The 14,657-nt window shown below is 35.1% G+C and overlaps 1 protein-coding gene across 2 annotated transcripts; it reads right to left on the reverse strand.

Annotated features, from left to right (window-relative positions):
• Window positions 1-6,477: 6,477 nt before the first annotated feature.
• On the reverse strand, window positions 6,478-13,876 carry LOC132632234 (ERAD-associated E3 ubiquitin-protein ligase HRD1B-like). 2 transcript variants are annotated; one of them, XM_060348086.1, is made up of 8 exons: window positions 13,723-13,876; window positions 12,542-13,086; window positions 11,471-11,647; window positions 10,096-10,245; window positions 9,814-10,007; window positions 8,915-9,074; window positions 7,704-7,944; window positions 6,478-6,893 (listed from the first exon to the last, which is right to left on the reverse strand). In XM_060348086.1, exons 2-8 carry the CDS (start codon window positions 13,072-13,074, stop codon window positions 6,756-6,758), a joined length of 1,593 nt encoding a protein of 530 aa, XP_060204069.1. In that variant the 5' UTR covers window positions 13,075-13,086; window positions 13,723-13,876; the 3' UTR covers window positions 6,478-6,755. The 2 variants fall into 2 exon arrangements, with proteins under 2 accessions (XP_060204069.1, XP_060204068.1); XM_060348085.1 differs by lacking the exon at window positions 13,723-13,876 and adding an exon at window positions 13,663-13,681.
• Between the last annotated feature and the right edge of the window lie 781 nt (window positions 13,877-14,657).

The following is a 14,657-nucleotide window of genomic DNA, read 5'->3' on the forward strand; positions in this document are numbered from 1 at the left end:
TTTCGATTAATTGAAGGTTAAATATACTTCGTCCATAACATACCTATAATTTAGGAACCAAAAATGATATTATCCCTTTTCTTTTTAATTTAGTGTTCGTGAGAGGAGCGTTTTTTCATGCTTTTTAAATTTGATTTTTTAAGGTTAGTGAAACGTGACGACTTGGGACTGGTTTGCGTGTTGCAATGTCCCGCTTTTGCGGATATGAAAAGGGGAAAAGAGGGAAAATGAAGGAATTGGGCCCGCTCACAGTCACAATAGTGAGCGAATGCTCAACAGCGAAAGTGGAGTTTCTGTTTTGTTCTCTTATTTTCTTGTTGTTTTTGGGTTCATTGATTTTGGGTCCTATTTAGTTAAAAAAAAAAAAAGGGAGTCACTTTGTTTATCAAAGCTTGGCCAGATGGAACAAAACCATCTAGAAGTCGCTTTATTTACAAACAAGTATGTGAAGATTATAATACAATAATTATTGATGCAGAAATTGTAATGTACAAATTATTTTTATCAAGTGTTTGGTCCTTATATTACAAATTAGATGTACAGTATAGTGTATAAGTTAAACCTGTGTTAGGTTTAACTTATAATTATTTGAAGAAGGGTCTGAGGAGACCACAAAGGTAGTTTCTGCAATTTTGAGTATTTTATTTATATATAACTTAATGATGGTGTTGTTCTATTGCATTGGTTCTGGTATAAAATGATACACTAATTGATGTATTAAATCTACCAATATATCTATATATGATTCAAAACCCAAACCAAATAATAGAAAAAATAATATCAAATGATTATTTCACTCAAATCCATCAAACTAACCGGCGTCGTGAAGTTTTTGCATCCACTAGGATTTGAACTAAGTAGGCGTTTGGACATGCGATATGATGATTTCATATTGTGATTTCAAACCAGCGTTTGTTTATGCAATTTACACAAAATTTCAAGTTCAACTTCATATCACGGTTTCAAATCCCAAATCATCTAAAAAGGCATGATTTGGGATTCCAAATCATGATTTCAATTTTTTTAAATGTAAAACTTGACCCATAAGTTTAATATTTATATCAAATATTAAAAGATCTGCAAGTTATAGTATATTTATATCAAATTTACGCTTACTAACCATGGGTGATGATTATATTAATGAGTAGCTACACTACAACTCATATTCAGTTTTCCTTTCGATTGAACTAAAGTTTAATCAATTGACGTTGTATTTTTTAGAAATGTCTTCTAGCAGCGTATTAATATTTTATGAACTATGATTTGCTCATTTGATAAGATTGTATAATGGATAAAGTTTTGATTGTTTTCACAACTTGTAAGGTTTTTATCTCTATGAGAGAAAAAAAATCCAAATTGCGTGTCCAAACAAAGCTTCAACTTCAAATCATCATGATTTCAAATGATGTCCAAACGACTCCTAAGATCTCGCAGGTCTCAAGCCATTTTATTGATTACTAGGACGCATTTTTCGATGTTATTTATTAAAGTCATATTTCTTTATTTTCTCGCAAAGAAAAAAATCATTTTTCACATTATCAATTATTTTGAACGATTTACAATTTTTTCTGTAACGACCCGTTTGGTCGTTATAGTGTTTTTGACCCATTTACCCTTGTTGACCCTTCTCCGAGTCCCGTTAGTATGATTTATGACTTAGTGAAGTCATTGGTTTGGTTTCCGAAAGGTTTGAGTGTGATGTGAGTCATTAGTGGAGGAACTAGTTAAGTTAAAGAGATAGAGTTGACCACGGTCAACATCGGACTAAGCTGACCCCGTGTCAATGTTTTGAAAGTTCCAACAAATCTGTATGATGATTCTAGACTTGTCCACAAGTTTGGTGAGGTTCCGAAGAGTTTCAGATGGATTTGGGTTTTGACGCGCTCGTATTCGATGTTTTCACCGTAATTCTTTGGCTATAAGGGGCACCATATTGATCAAACTACCTTTGTTTTTTGTGTTTCAATTGAACCATTAGATCTTTTCGTAATTACGAAGCCATAGCAAAAAGATTCGTCCCATTTCGCCTTCGTATTAGAGAGTTATGGTCATTTTAGTGCGGGCCATACCGGGAGGTCCGCTGCAGCGTACCCACTGTAGTGAAACCCCTATAGCGAAGCTAGGGACTGCTGCAGCAGTCGACAGGGGCAGAAACCCACTTTTTATACTGAAATTTCGAAGTCATTACTCTCATAACACCAAAAACAGTTCCCAGAAAGTGAGAGGCGGTTTTCTAAGGCTAAGGTGAAATTCCTCCTTGAAGGTAAGTTCTAATATTTACGTGGTTCATTCTTTTTTCTTCTTCAAGTTCCATAATTAGTTTAAGGTCCATCAATAGTGGGTGAAGGTCCTAGAACCCTAAAGATAGTAAAACCTTGAATAAATTGTGGAAAGTTAATTTTATTACTGTTCTATCATCTAGGAGTATAGACTATCACTTCCTAAGATGAGAATTTCATTATTAATGGTGAGAATTGTTTACTGAGACATAGGGTTCTAATAAAAATGGGAACTTTGGCCTAAAATCTCATTTCAAAGGGGTAAATTGATTGGAAACCCATAAATTGGAGGTTAATGATTGTTGGGATAGAAGTTCTGATAAATTCACTATTGAGGGGTAGTTCATCCAATTAAAAAGGGTAGTTCACCCAATTGAGGGGTAGAAGTAATTAGGTCTTCTGCCCAATTTTTGTTCTTATTTGATTAGAAGGTCTATCGCTTACTTAGCATTATATTGCTAGACTTTGATCATTCTAAGGTGCTTCGGAAACAGAACGCTCATGTGGAGTAGTTCATGGCTCCTGTTCTGCATTCGAGGTAGGTTGCGGCTTACTTTAGTTAGACTTTGATTAGCGAAACATATATATTGTATAGAATTGATGGGAGAAAGCATGATTAGATCTTCGGACGTGGTGTTTGGTTGGATATTATATAGGTTGGTATGATTTCTGATTATATGGGCTTGTCGCCATTACTTTATGTACTGAAACCTGAGGTGTATTTGTTGTAATATGAGAAGGAATGAGTCTATATATACTCTTCTTGTTGATTGTGATAGTTGCATATCCTTGCTGTTGTTGAGTGATCTATCTGAGTCTTGTTATGACTTGCGAAATAGTGCCTTGTATTCATTGACCTTGATATTATGGGCTGATCATGTTCCACATGGACTTTGAATTGGAAATACATTGAGATTCATATTGTGATCATATAATGAGATTGGACTTGAATTGGATGTGTACTTGTGATAAGGCACGAATGAGATCTATGCAAGATTTGATACAACTTAGGGTGGTTGTGATCTTCGTAGCATATTCATTTACATTCATTGCACTGATTTCTCATTCTTGCATGCATACATGATGGAAATAGTTTGGAAATGATTGATGAACGACTTATGGCAAATATGAAAGGAAATGGAACATTGTGGTGATGCAAGACTTAGTTGTGAGGTGTGCTTACGATAATGGAAGAAAAAGGTGACATAGACTCTTTATGTTGACTGAGCTGGGTTGTATGATTCATCCCATAGTTGGGCTGATTTATCTAAGTCCTGATATGGCTTATGGCATTGTGACTTGCATTTTCATTGGCATTTGATTTCATTGATTGATCATCCTTACTTTTGAGTTGATGTTTCATCTCGGGGTTCTAGCCTTGAACCATATTTTGAATACTCATCTTGCATACAGTATATGTTTGAAAGGCACATATGACGGAGGAGAGAATGTGGCCTAGTTATGTGTGTGTGTATATATATATATATATATATATATATATATATATATATATATATATATATATATATATATATATATATATATATATATAAGGCACATTTGACCGGGGGTGAGGATATGACCTAGTTATGGGCTCGTGATCCGAGGTCAGTTCCGGAACGAGTGGTACATGGACACCATGGGTCCCTTGCAAGTCATGACTATTGGGCAAACATTACCATATAGCATATGTGTACAAGTTTGAGGTATTTGGCCAGTGATTTGGTATGGTCGGTTCGTATTATTATGGTGGCATGGATTGGATTATGGACTAGGTTAGATTGCTGGGTAGTGACTCTGCCTAAGTCAGAACTTGGGTTCTGATTATCGATTGAGATTATTGTGATAAGACAGACTTGTGATTTAGAAGCTTCCTCTAGGTTGTGATTCAGTTATGGGATATTTTGTGACCTTGGATTGAGTATTATGTGCCTATCTGCTTATCTTGTTGATTTTATGCTTGTATGCGTGAACTAATCTTAGTCGGCCTATGATGCTTACTCAGTACGTGTTGTTTGTACTGATGCTACTCTTTCTGTACTCTTCTTTTGAGTGCATAGTCTGTTACTAGTTTCAGTTCCTGTCGTCGAGAGTGATCCGAGCCTACTTGATCGAGATTCCAGGGTGAGCTTTGGCTAGATCCGCAACCCGGAGACTCTTGCTGTATTTATCTTTCTACTTTGTATTCTTGAGACAGTATTTGTGTTTTGAGATTCTATTTCTTATCAGACCTTGAATCTTCTTGGTAGTAGCTTTTGTACTAGTCCAGACTAGATTTTGGGGGTTATAATATTTTTTGCACTTGTTATTTATATAACTTGAATCTTCTAGTTTAAATCACTGTTTATTTCTGCATATTTCTTATCAATTATTAACATGAGTTTGGAATGGTTCACCTACCTGGGGGGACAATGTAGGTGCCATGACGATTCACGAATTGGATCGTGACATTTTTAGCACCTGACTTTTGATTTAACATTTATATCAATTCACGAGGACGTAATTAATTCTGTTGCTAAAACAAATGTAGAATTTTTGTGGTTAGGGCAATAGGAACGGACATGAGACATTCAAAGACAAGTTTCACTTGTTTCCCCTGCTCTCACCAATAAGTCATATTTCTAATTTTTAATAAACTTGTTTTTCAACCATTTTTACCAACCGAATATGGAAAAATTGAATTTTTACTCCATACCAAACACATCCTAAAGGTCTTTTGATTTGGGTTAGAGGAGATTTATTCTCCCCATCAAACTCGAGGTTAATTCATACATTCTATGCATAAATATAATCTCCATAAAAAATAATCTTTGCATTACATTCTATGTATTACTATTTTTTTTTATTATTAATCCTTGCATTGCAGTCTTTGTATAACTTGTTTTTAAACCAAACGACCCCTTAGAGGTTGTTTGATCTGGGTCAAAGGAGAATAATCTCCACATAAAATTCAACACTAATTTATATCATGTTTTCTTGGATTTGAGAAAATTTAAACTCCACATTAAGCTAAACAATATTTGGTTGTTAGTTTTTACATTTCTCATAAATAATACTTACATAAATTATGCGGGGATCTATGTATTATTTTATACAAGTAAAATGTAGAATATGAATACGGAAATTAGCAATGCATGAATTAAAAAGTTAAAATCATAAAATTAATTCTCGTAAAGAATATTTATTTTTAAAGAGTAAACAAATATGTTAATTATACACTGCGTATCAATCTGACATATATTAGTCATTTAACTAGAAATACTTGCAACATTACTAATTAATGTCGTACTAAATACTTTGATATACATTGCAATTCTTGCATTACTAATACCTCTGTTACAATCCTTGTATTATTAAGGGGTCGTTTGGCTCAAAGATAATTATGCGGAGATAATTAATAGTGCATGAATTAATAATGAGGGAGTTAGTAATAGGGATTGTAATTTAGATTTTAGTAACACATGAGTAATAATGCGTGGATTAATAATTCAAGGATATTTTTGGTGAATGTTTGATGTATTACAAATTAATATAGAATGTATAATTTAAATATTTGTTTATTCTTTAAATAAAAGAAAAAAGACATTTTTACGATTATGAGCATTCTAAATTAGTACTAAATTTTATTTTTATTTTTTGTTATAACCGTGATGTCCGAATCAGCTTGCATCCACCTCTCACCAGCAATATTTACTAGGTAACTCTGTCCACTAAAGTTTGAATAGATGAGAAGAAAAAATATTGGTTTTGTCTCTACTAAGTTTAGAACATAAGATCTCGTACTTCTCAACCCACTTTATTGACCATTAGATCACACCCTCAATTTTATATGAAGAATTTCGCATCTAACCCAAACCAAACACCCCGAGTGTTTTCCCAGTTGTGCTGTTTGGGAAAGAGTAAAAATCTGCTAGTCGAAGTACTCGCGGATCATCTGCAACATATTCCCGTCGTGTGCTAAAGCAGAAGAATAAGAAAATGTGGTATTCTCTAGTACATGCTCAATTTCTTAAATCTGACACTCAAATCTCGACGCAATATTGTGGTACATCCTAAAAGCTCAATTTATAGCTACAATCCGTAGTTCAACTTTCTTATTACTGAGTGCAATTTAGCCTCACGGAAAAATAAGAGAGAAAAAAAGGAAACCTATGAATGCTTGGCTTAGGAGGTACATTATTTTTTACTGAGACTGGAGTATAGAAGTAGTGAAGTTTATTTAAAGAAAATTGTGTATAGTACATCATATGTGAAGTTAAAACTCATCGTACAAGATTTTGAGATTCTCAAGAAGAAATCCTATCAGAAGAGAAAAACAATAAGTTGCTGAACTAAAATACAACACTTTCCATAGCACGCGAGCATTGTACAACTCACAGAACCTCTTATAAATTCCATCATTCAATTGCTAACTATTTCTAACTGTACGTCCAAACTTCAGCCTCCCCTTACCATAAATATACAGTTTTGCTAGCTTCAAATTTCTGCACCTTCGGTTTGTCCTTGAGAATTCTCAGACGAAATTGCTTTTCCCTTGATATCAGAAATTCCTAAAGCATCTGAGTTTTTGTGTGTGTTTGGATTCTCTAAAATCTTGAGCTGTGTTTGCAGAACCTGATCACAAATTCAGTGTACAGCAGCAGCTTAATTGAATGAGAATTAAGCTCACAGTGAGAGATTAAATGAATGCATTATAGAAAATAGAGAGAAGAGTAAGGAAAAACAATCCTCCAAAATGAGAATGCAGTCCACTACAAAGCAGCCATGTGCATGATGAATGGTATACATCAGATTGCAGTGAGCCTATGTTTCTAATCACATCCACCTATTGGCATTAAAAGAAATTGCCCCCAAACCCCCCCCCCCCCCCCCCCCCCAACAACACCAAAAAAAATGATAACATAACTAAACAAATAAAGCAACACCTGCAATTGTCTAAAACTAGTTAAAAATATCCCTGACTAACATTCCAATCTGTGTTATTGAACTCTACCTAGGGATCATTGTCCACAAAACAAAGTAATTGATCGGATAAATTGTAAATACCAATCAAGAGCCATGGCCCATGTGAGCTCTAAATTACTTGAAAGAATAACAAAAGGAAATGCTCGGGAATAAATAGAGTACAACTCATCTGAGAAGATCAAGTAGGTTATCAGATGTTCTTAATCCAGAACTTAAATCTAAATCATGATATTCTCTAAAAAAAGTTATTTTGCAGTTCGCTAAGATTGACAATGGTTTTTCCAGAATACTAGTTGGAAAAATTTACACAAACATAGGTGAATAGAATTGAAGAAATGACCACTTCAAGTTCCATGAATGTAGAGCTGATTTGTGCATGGAAATTTACCAACTCGTTTACAGAATAATACCAAATGCATAATAGATAAAGATATCAATCAAGCAGAGAAACTTTCCTACCTGAATTTGTTGCTGTAAAAGTATCTTATGGGCCTCAAGTTGATCCTTTGGAATACTAAGGTTGTTAGCACCTGGATACTGAAAAGGGAGAAAACCACATTGTGGATATTGAGCAGAGGGAATATTTGCTAATCGATTGCGCGGTGATTGTTCATTCGATGCCCGCTCCCCATCTGAGTGCACATTGGCAGAACTGCCCACTGGACTATAGGATGGAGGAACTGGATTATATCCAGGAGACCTGCAAGCAAGAACCGTTGTTTCAATTTCCTTCCAATAGTTAAGAAATGCAGACCCCTCTTCAACTGCCAAAAAGAAAGAAAAAGGCACAGGGAGGGGTGCACTGTCAAAAAGTTGACCACAAGTTTACATCACAGAACAAAGAACTGCAAGTCGAAGGCAACCCCCTCGCCAGTCATGCACAGCTAAATGGGCAGCTGTTAATAGGAGGTCCATGACAACCAAATAATTCTTAGGCAACTGACCCAAAATGAATGAATGGGAAATGGACCAGAATCAGACTAGTGATTACATCACAATCCCTGAAGGCACCTAAAAATTAGATTGTGAATTGGCAAACAACGTCTCTCGTTAGCATACAGTTCCATGTTAACTTCATCTCAAACAAATGTACATTTGACTTCCCAAACTACTACGATGAAACTTGAAATGGGTCTGTTTTAAATGTATTGAGGAGCATCTAAGAGGCACAAGTTACCTTTCGTAAAAATTGGAATAAGAAAAAAGAAGCGCGGAGGTACAGATTGTAACTTCTGTACCAGGTAATATGCTAACAGATCTTCCTTTTTAAGAAATTTATTTGGGAAGCACAAGAAATGAAGGCTCAATGTAGCCATCCAATAATAATAGCAATACAAGGACGAAGAGAGAAAACAGGAGTTGACTTATGATCCATAGAATTTAGGAACAAAAACCAAAACAGCTCTACCCTGCGTAAAAGAGCAGTGCAGTAGCAAATTGCACAAGAGTGTGGGCAAAGCATGTATAACAAAGATGAAACTCCCTCTTGCTGGTTCCCACAATGAAATCCTATGAAGTTCCTTAATTACTTATCACTAACTAGTAGGCTGAAAAAGGAATATAGAGAGATATAGTTTAGCTTTTCACATCTGTAGGATGAGGAAAGGTCTAATAAATATGAAAAGCAAATAATCAATAATGTGTTTACATAAAAGATAAGAAAATCATACCATGCTTGTGTTGGTACAGAAGGATAAACAAAAGACTTCTGATAAACAGCTGCTGCTGCTGCTGCAGCTTGGATTCTAGCTTGGTGCTGGCTAACATTATTGCTCGGCACGGTATCTGCTTGCGAACTCTGAGATGCACTTGCCGCACTTGATCCAGGGCCTGAGGGAGAGAATTAACAAAGGGTTCAGCAAGTAAATATATAAGGGCCACATTCATCCATTTGTACAAAAACACGTATACATAGAAGTGTCCCTACTCAGGATTAGCTCTTCTGACGTGAATGTCATCCTTTAGGATAAAAAGCTAGACATACAATCACTTTTCAAAAAAAGGAAAAAGCTAGAAATGCAATCCACAATCAGTGAGAACTACAAAGTATAAACCTCGAAATTAAAAATATTAAAAAAAAATCAACTATCCTCAAACATCTTAGGAAGGCCGCCCTTGGAGTGGCCTAATATCGACGTGATTCACACATCAGCACTTAAGCTACAATTTGATGCTCTACCCAGCTTATTAGCAATGAATGGATGACTTAGCATCCAAGTCCTAGTGCTACATATAATTGACAAAGTCATGTAGATTTAGACTCCCGAAGAGAAAAGTCCATTTTCTGTCACTCAAAGGAATCTGACTTAGTTTAGTTGATACAAATAGGGGCATAGCTACCTTTCGTGAATGGGGTTCAATTGAATTCCCTTCGTTGGGAAATTACACTATGCAAAAAGGGTAAAAATAATTTTTTGTATATATAAACTGTTGAATCCCCTCGACTTAGGTTCATATCTTAGGTGTGACAATTCTTTCTTTTTTTCGAATCCACTTACTCAAATCCCTGGCTACACCACTGGACACTAAAAGTATAATTAGCAGAAAGTGATCAAGCTATAAGTAATACCTTGTTGCATATCTGGTCGAGATCCTACCACATTTGTCCCATTTTCAGCTGGCACAACAAGGGCTCTGCAAGTAGGACAGGTGTGTTGCCGTTCTAGCCATGAACGGAGGCAATGCACATGAAACAGATGCCCGCAAATAAGTTTCTTAGCAGTGGTCATCTCCTCACGACATATAATGCAGGTAGCATCACTTCTGCATGAGCATAGAAGTAATTGATTAAATGATTAAGAAAGTTCTGAAGAAACAAAAATTATATTAACATTATAAGCGAGCAATTTACGCAGTGAGCTCTTCTGGTGTAGCATCTGGAAAACGGTCATTCATATTTGAGGTAATCTTCCGATAGCGTATATAATCGGCAACTCGAATCTTAAAGTTGCGGAATGTCTCATAAAGCTCCCGAATCAAGTGCAAGGGCACGCCATAGTTCCTAGAAAGTACAAGAAAATAAATAAAGTGAGGTTTCTTAATGTAATAATAACAGGAGGGGAAGGCAAAGAACGAGCTTAATAGACAAGCCTGGGTCAACAAATAGAAAGTAACATGGATAAACAAGAATGAGCTCTTCTATCAAAAGTCAAATACAGATCTGCAGAACAAGCAACAAATGTCACACACCAACTTGACTATATAGTTATGCATACTTGAGGAACCTTAGTACAGCTTTAGAACATTGTGGATCAAAAAGAAAAAGGTGAATTCTTTACAAACCCAACCCCCCCCCCCCTCCTCTTTCCAAATAAAAGGAGCATGGTAAATTGCAGGCTGTTGCAAGGTTTTTTTGGCTGGCAAAAAGTCTGCAACCATAAATGAATCAAAATGTCTTTCAAAACCTTACCCTAAAAGGGAGAGAGAGAGAGAGAGGGGGGGGGGGGGGGGGGTTAGAGAAATGACGTACTCAAGCTGTTTCATTTTAGTACCAGTTTACTAACAGAAAGTACGAAGCACATCCAAGAAATGAACATGCTTCACTGTAAGCTATTTCATCATCATAAATGATAAGTTCCATTAGGGTAGCCAAATAATTGGGTATCTTCTGCACCTTCCAAAACATAGGTAACGCCACAATTAATGGCCACATAACGTGCAGACAGAAATCTAACAGGGACCATATGCCCAGATACTTGACTGAAGTTTTTTTTTTAAAAAAAAAAAGTTTCACGGACTAGGGCAACTTTATGGCAATAATCCCAAATTCTGTATATTTTGAACTTGATTTTAAATCTTGTGTTGGTCAGACTAAGTATAATAAGGAAGAGGGCAACTTTATGGCAACAAATTTGGCTGCTACTGATATCAACAATAAATTTCAAGAAGGAATTCTTTTCTGATAAAGTTAGGTAAGGAATTAATCATCCATAAATGTTTCCTAACGAAATAAAAGGGGGATGAAAGCAGTCAAATAAATGGACTGGCGCAAGTTTCTACAACAAGTATGGTTGCTTTTGATCACATCAGCAAATTATGTTAGAGAAGATGAAAGCTTTTATATCCAGAAGAGACACCTCTATACACTTTTTTTTATTCGGTCCTGTAGAAACACTTCTATACACTTACAGTAGAGAAAAATAAACTGCAAAACTTTTTTTTTAAATCAGGTAAAAGTTTTCACTGATAATAACAAAAATAAACTGCAAAACTTAAAATTGACTTACATGAAAATCACCATGAAGAAGCACAAGTATAGAGACAAGTGGAGCAAGTCCCGGATAAGTTCCAAGTAGAAGGTATATACAGGCTTCTTCTCCCATTGTCCTTCCATAAGCATGTCACTTATGTAGAAGACATATTTTACAAAAGTTGAGACAGTTGTTGTTGCAAGTATCATGTACCTGAATCATTACCCAAAAGTTGCTCTTCATTAGGGACAAGGATATAGGATACAGTTAACATGATCAAACTGCAGTTGGGGAAAACAATATGAGAAGTAATCAAGTTCATGAACATATTTCCCAGCAATTACAAATACGATAGGTGAATCAGACATGTGATAATAGAATTCATTGATATAACAATGGCAGCATGTGCATGAAAAATTCACAGATTTCTAACCAATCAGTGAATCATCCATTTAATGATACGTTATAAGAGATCAACCCTAACAAAGAGAATTGAAAAATGGGTGTACTAACATATTTACCTGATTAAACTTTGTAACGTAGTTTTACATGAGATATGAGATAAGACTGCTATTACAAGAGACTTGACATCATCCAGCCCTAATGATAGACAAATCAGGATTCTAACCCATACGAGCTTTAACATTGAGGTAATAATATGCATACATAAATCACAGCATTTTGCATCAGCTTTGAAGATAAGCAGAGACAGAACTGCATAAAAGAAAATAGCACTCATAGATCCAAAGTCTAATGTCACCTTTGCCAACGTGTCAGCACACACGTAAACATGATACATCCCATGTCCCAACCAAGTGATTTTGTAAGGCATGAAACACCAACTACGGAAGCCCTTGGTCTAATAAGCTCACTAGCATCTCTAGTTTCCCTTGGAATATCGCAGATATTTAGGACTCTAGTTTATAAAAGAAAAGGACCAAGGACAAAAAGTAAAAGGGTGTGAATTTTTGTTTTTGTTTTCTTTTTCCTCATTTTTCTTTTTTTGTTTCACAGCGGCAAGGTTTTCACTAACTAGCAGTGGAACTCAAGGAGCACATATTAAGCAAAAAGAGAGCAACAAAAATGAGTCAGAAGAGCTCAACGTACTCAAATGCAAAGAAGAGTGAAACAGATGCCTGTCTTGTCCGTATCAAATAGTTCACGGAGTCGTACAAAAAGAGACTGTCTATGAAGAGGAGAAAACCCAAGAAGGAAACTATGCGAATGTGGGACAACTTAGTAACGGTTGGAGTTGTTTCAATGTACTCAACTCTCTTTTGAGCCAACCAATGCAAACCCTTGATAAGCAACAGCGCAGTTACCATCGCAAGAAACGTAACGGAGAAGTCCTGCCGGAAAATAGTGATGGCAAAAAGTATTTCCATGAGTTCCCGCCAAGACTGCTCATTCAGCCTCTCCACCTCGGCCTCTCGAAGAGGACCAAGGAAAATTTTCTTTGTCAACTGCCACAAAATGCACATAACAACAAGACCCATATTAAGAAGAAGCACCAAACTGATCTTGGACGTCGATAAATAAACCATTGCTGGGTAAAATTGGCCTCTGCTAGTAAAGGCATGATAAATAACCGCCAGTGTAGCTATTAGGCTAAGCCCACCATAAGTTTGTAACCTCATCATCTTCTCTAATTCCTGTCAAAATCAAATGCTCTAAATCAGATCCAATAAAATGAATAACCATATACCCACAAATTACATGTCGCTAAAGGGATGATTTTTGGTTCTACATAAGCTATAAAAAAAAAAGAACAAAGGAGCATCACGTTAATTTACATCCTAGGTTATAAAAAGACCAAATATCAAAGCTATGTAAACGTATATAGCGTTCTGCCCAAGGATTCAGATCCTAACCTAATGGCACAACAGAAATACACTAAATTTACAAATTATATGTGCTAAAGGGATGATTTTTGGTTCTATAAAAGCTTAAAAAAAAAAAGAACGAAGGAGCATCACGTTAATTTACATCCTAGGTTATAAAAAGATAAAATATCAAAGCTACATGTGTGTCTATATCCAATTCCTCACAAATATTTAGATCATAACCTAATGGAATAATAGAAATACTAAATTTACAAATTAGGGAACAGATGTAAGAAATTCAAGGATAATAGTCACAATTTAGCCATTAGTTCAGTAAAGTTTGAATGAATTGGACCAAAATAGAGCAAAATAATAGATATAGAGGATTCGTATAGCTGACTCAACTAGTTTAGGGATATCATTGGCTGAAGATAAAAACAACATACAAAGAGTAGATCAATTTACCTGTCAAGTTTTTGTATCCTTAGCTATTTCACGATTTCATAAATGAGTAGTTGAAGAAAATAATAAATTGGATAACCATGGGACAAGGTGAAATGAGAAGGAAGAATCGTCATCGAGGAAAAATTATCCAATTGATATTCGCCACGTGCGCATTCACAACGCATAATTTGACCCGACCCACTAAATAAACCGGCTGGACAGCTGAAAAAAGGTTCTCGACATGTACTACAACTCTACGAGTAATTAGTGTCTCGGTCCCAATTTACGTGACACTATTGACTGGGCACGAATTTAAGAAAAAAAAGTATATAAAATTTGTTATCCAATGCAAATTTTAAATATTTATGTGACTCTAAATTATAAATTAAATTGTTTTTAAATATAAAAAATGACATTCTTTTTAGACAGGCTTAAAAATAAAAGGTACTATGTAAATTGAGATAGAGGAAGTAATTTTTTTTTTTCATCTTTAGGTATATTGAAAAACTATATGAAAAAAAAAAAAAAAGGCATAGGTGACAAAACTATAATGAAAAATAGGTTTTAAATTTTATTTACTTTTGCTTTATCCATGTAAGACCAAACAATTAGAAATATATAATGTTGTTAAATGGATTACATAAAACCTTTGATTTTCCCTTTTTATCATATCATATCCAATTGCTAAATATTAATATTTCGAAAGTCTCATTTTTCTCATGGCCTTTTCAACGTTAGGTGACAAAAATATATGTCCATCTATACTGACTTTATTTTTTTAATAAGAAATGAAAACTGACAATTGCTGGGCTCATTTTGATTAACCGTGTTCTAAATAACGATTGTACAGCAATTTATTATTAGAGTATGGCGGAAAAGGGTCAAATATACCCTTGTACTATTAGAAAGGGTTAAATATATCTTTGATTATATTTTGGGTCCAAATATACTTCTCC

This window comes from Lycium barbarum, chromosome 3 (assembly GCF_019175385.1).
Source record: "Lycium barbarum isolate Lr01 chromosome 3, ASM1917538v2, whole genome shotgun sequence".
NCBI lineage: Eukaryota > Viridiplantae > Streptophyta > Magnoliopsida > Solanales > Solanaceae > Lycium > Lycium barbarum.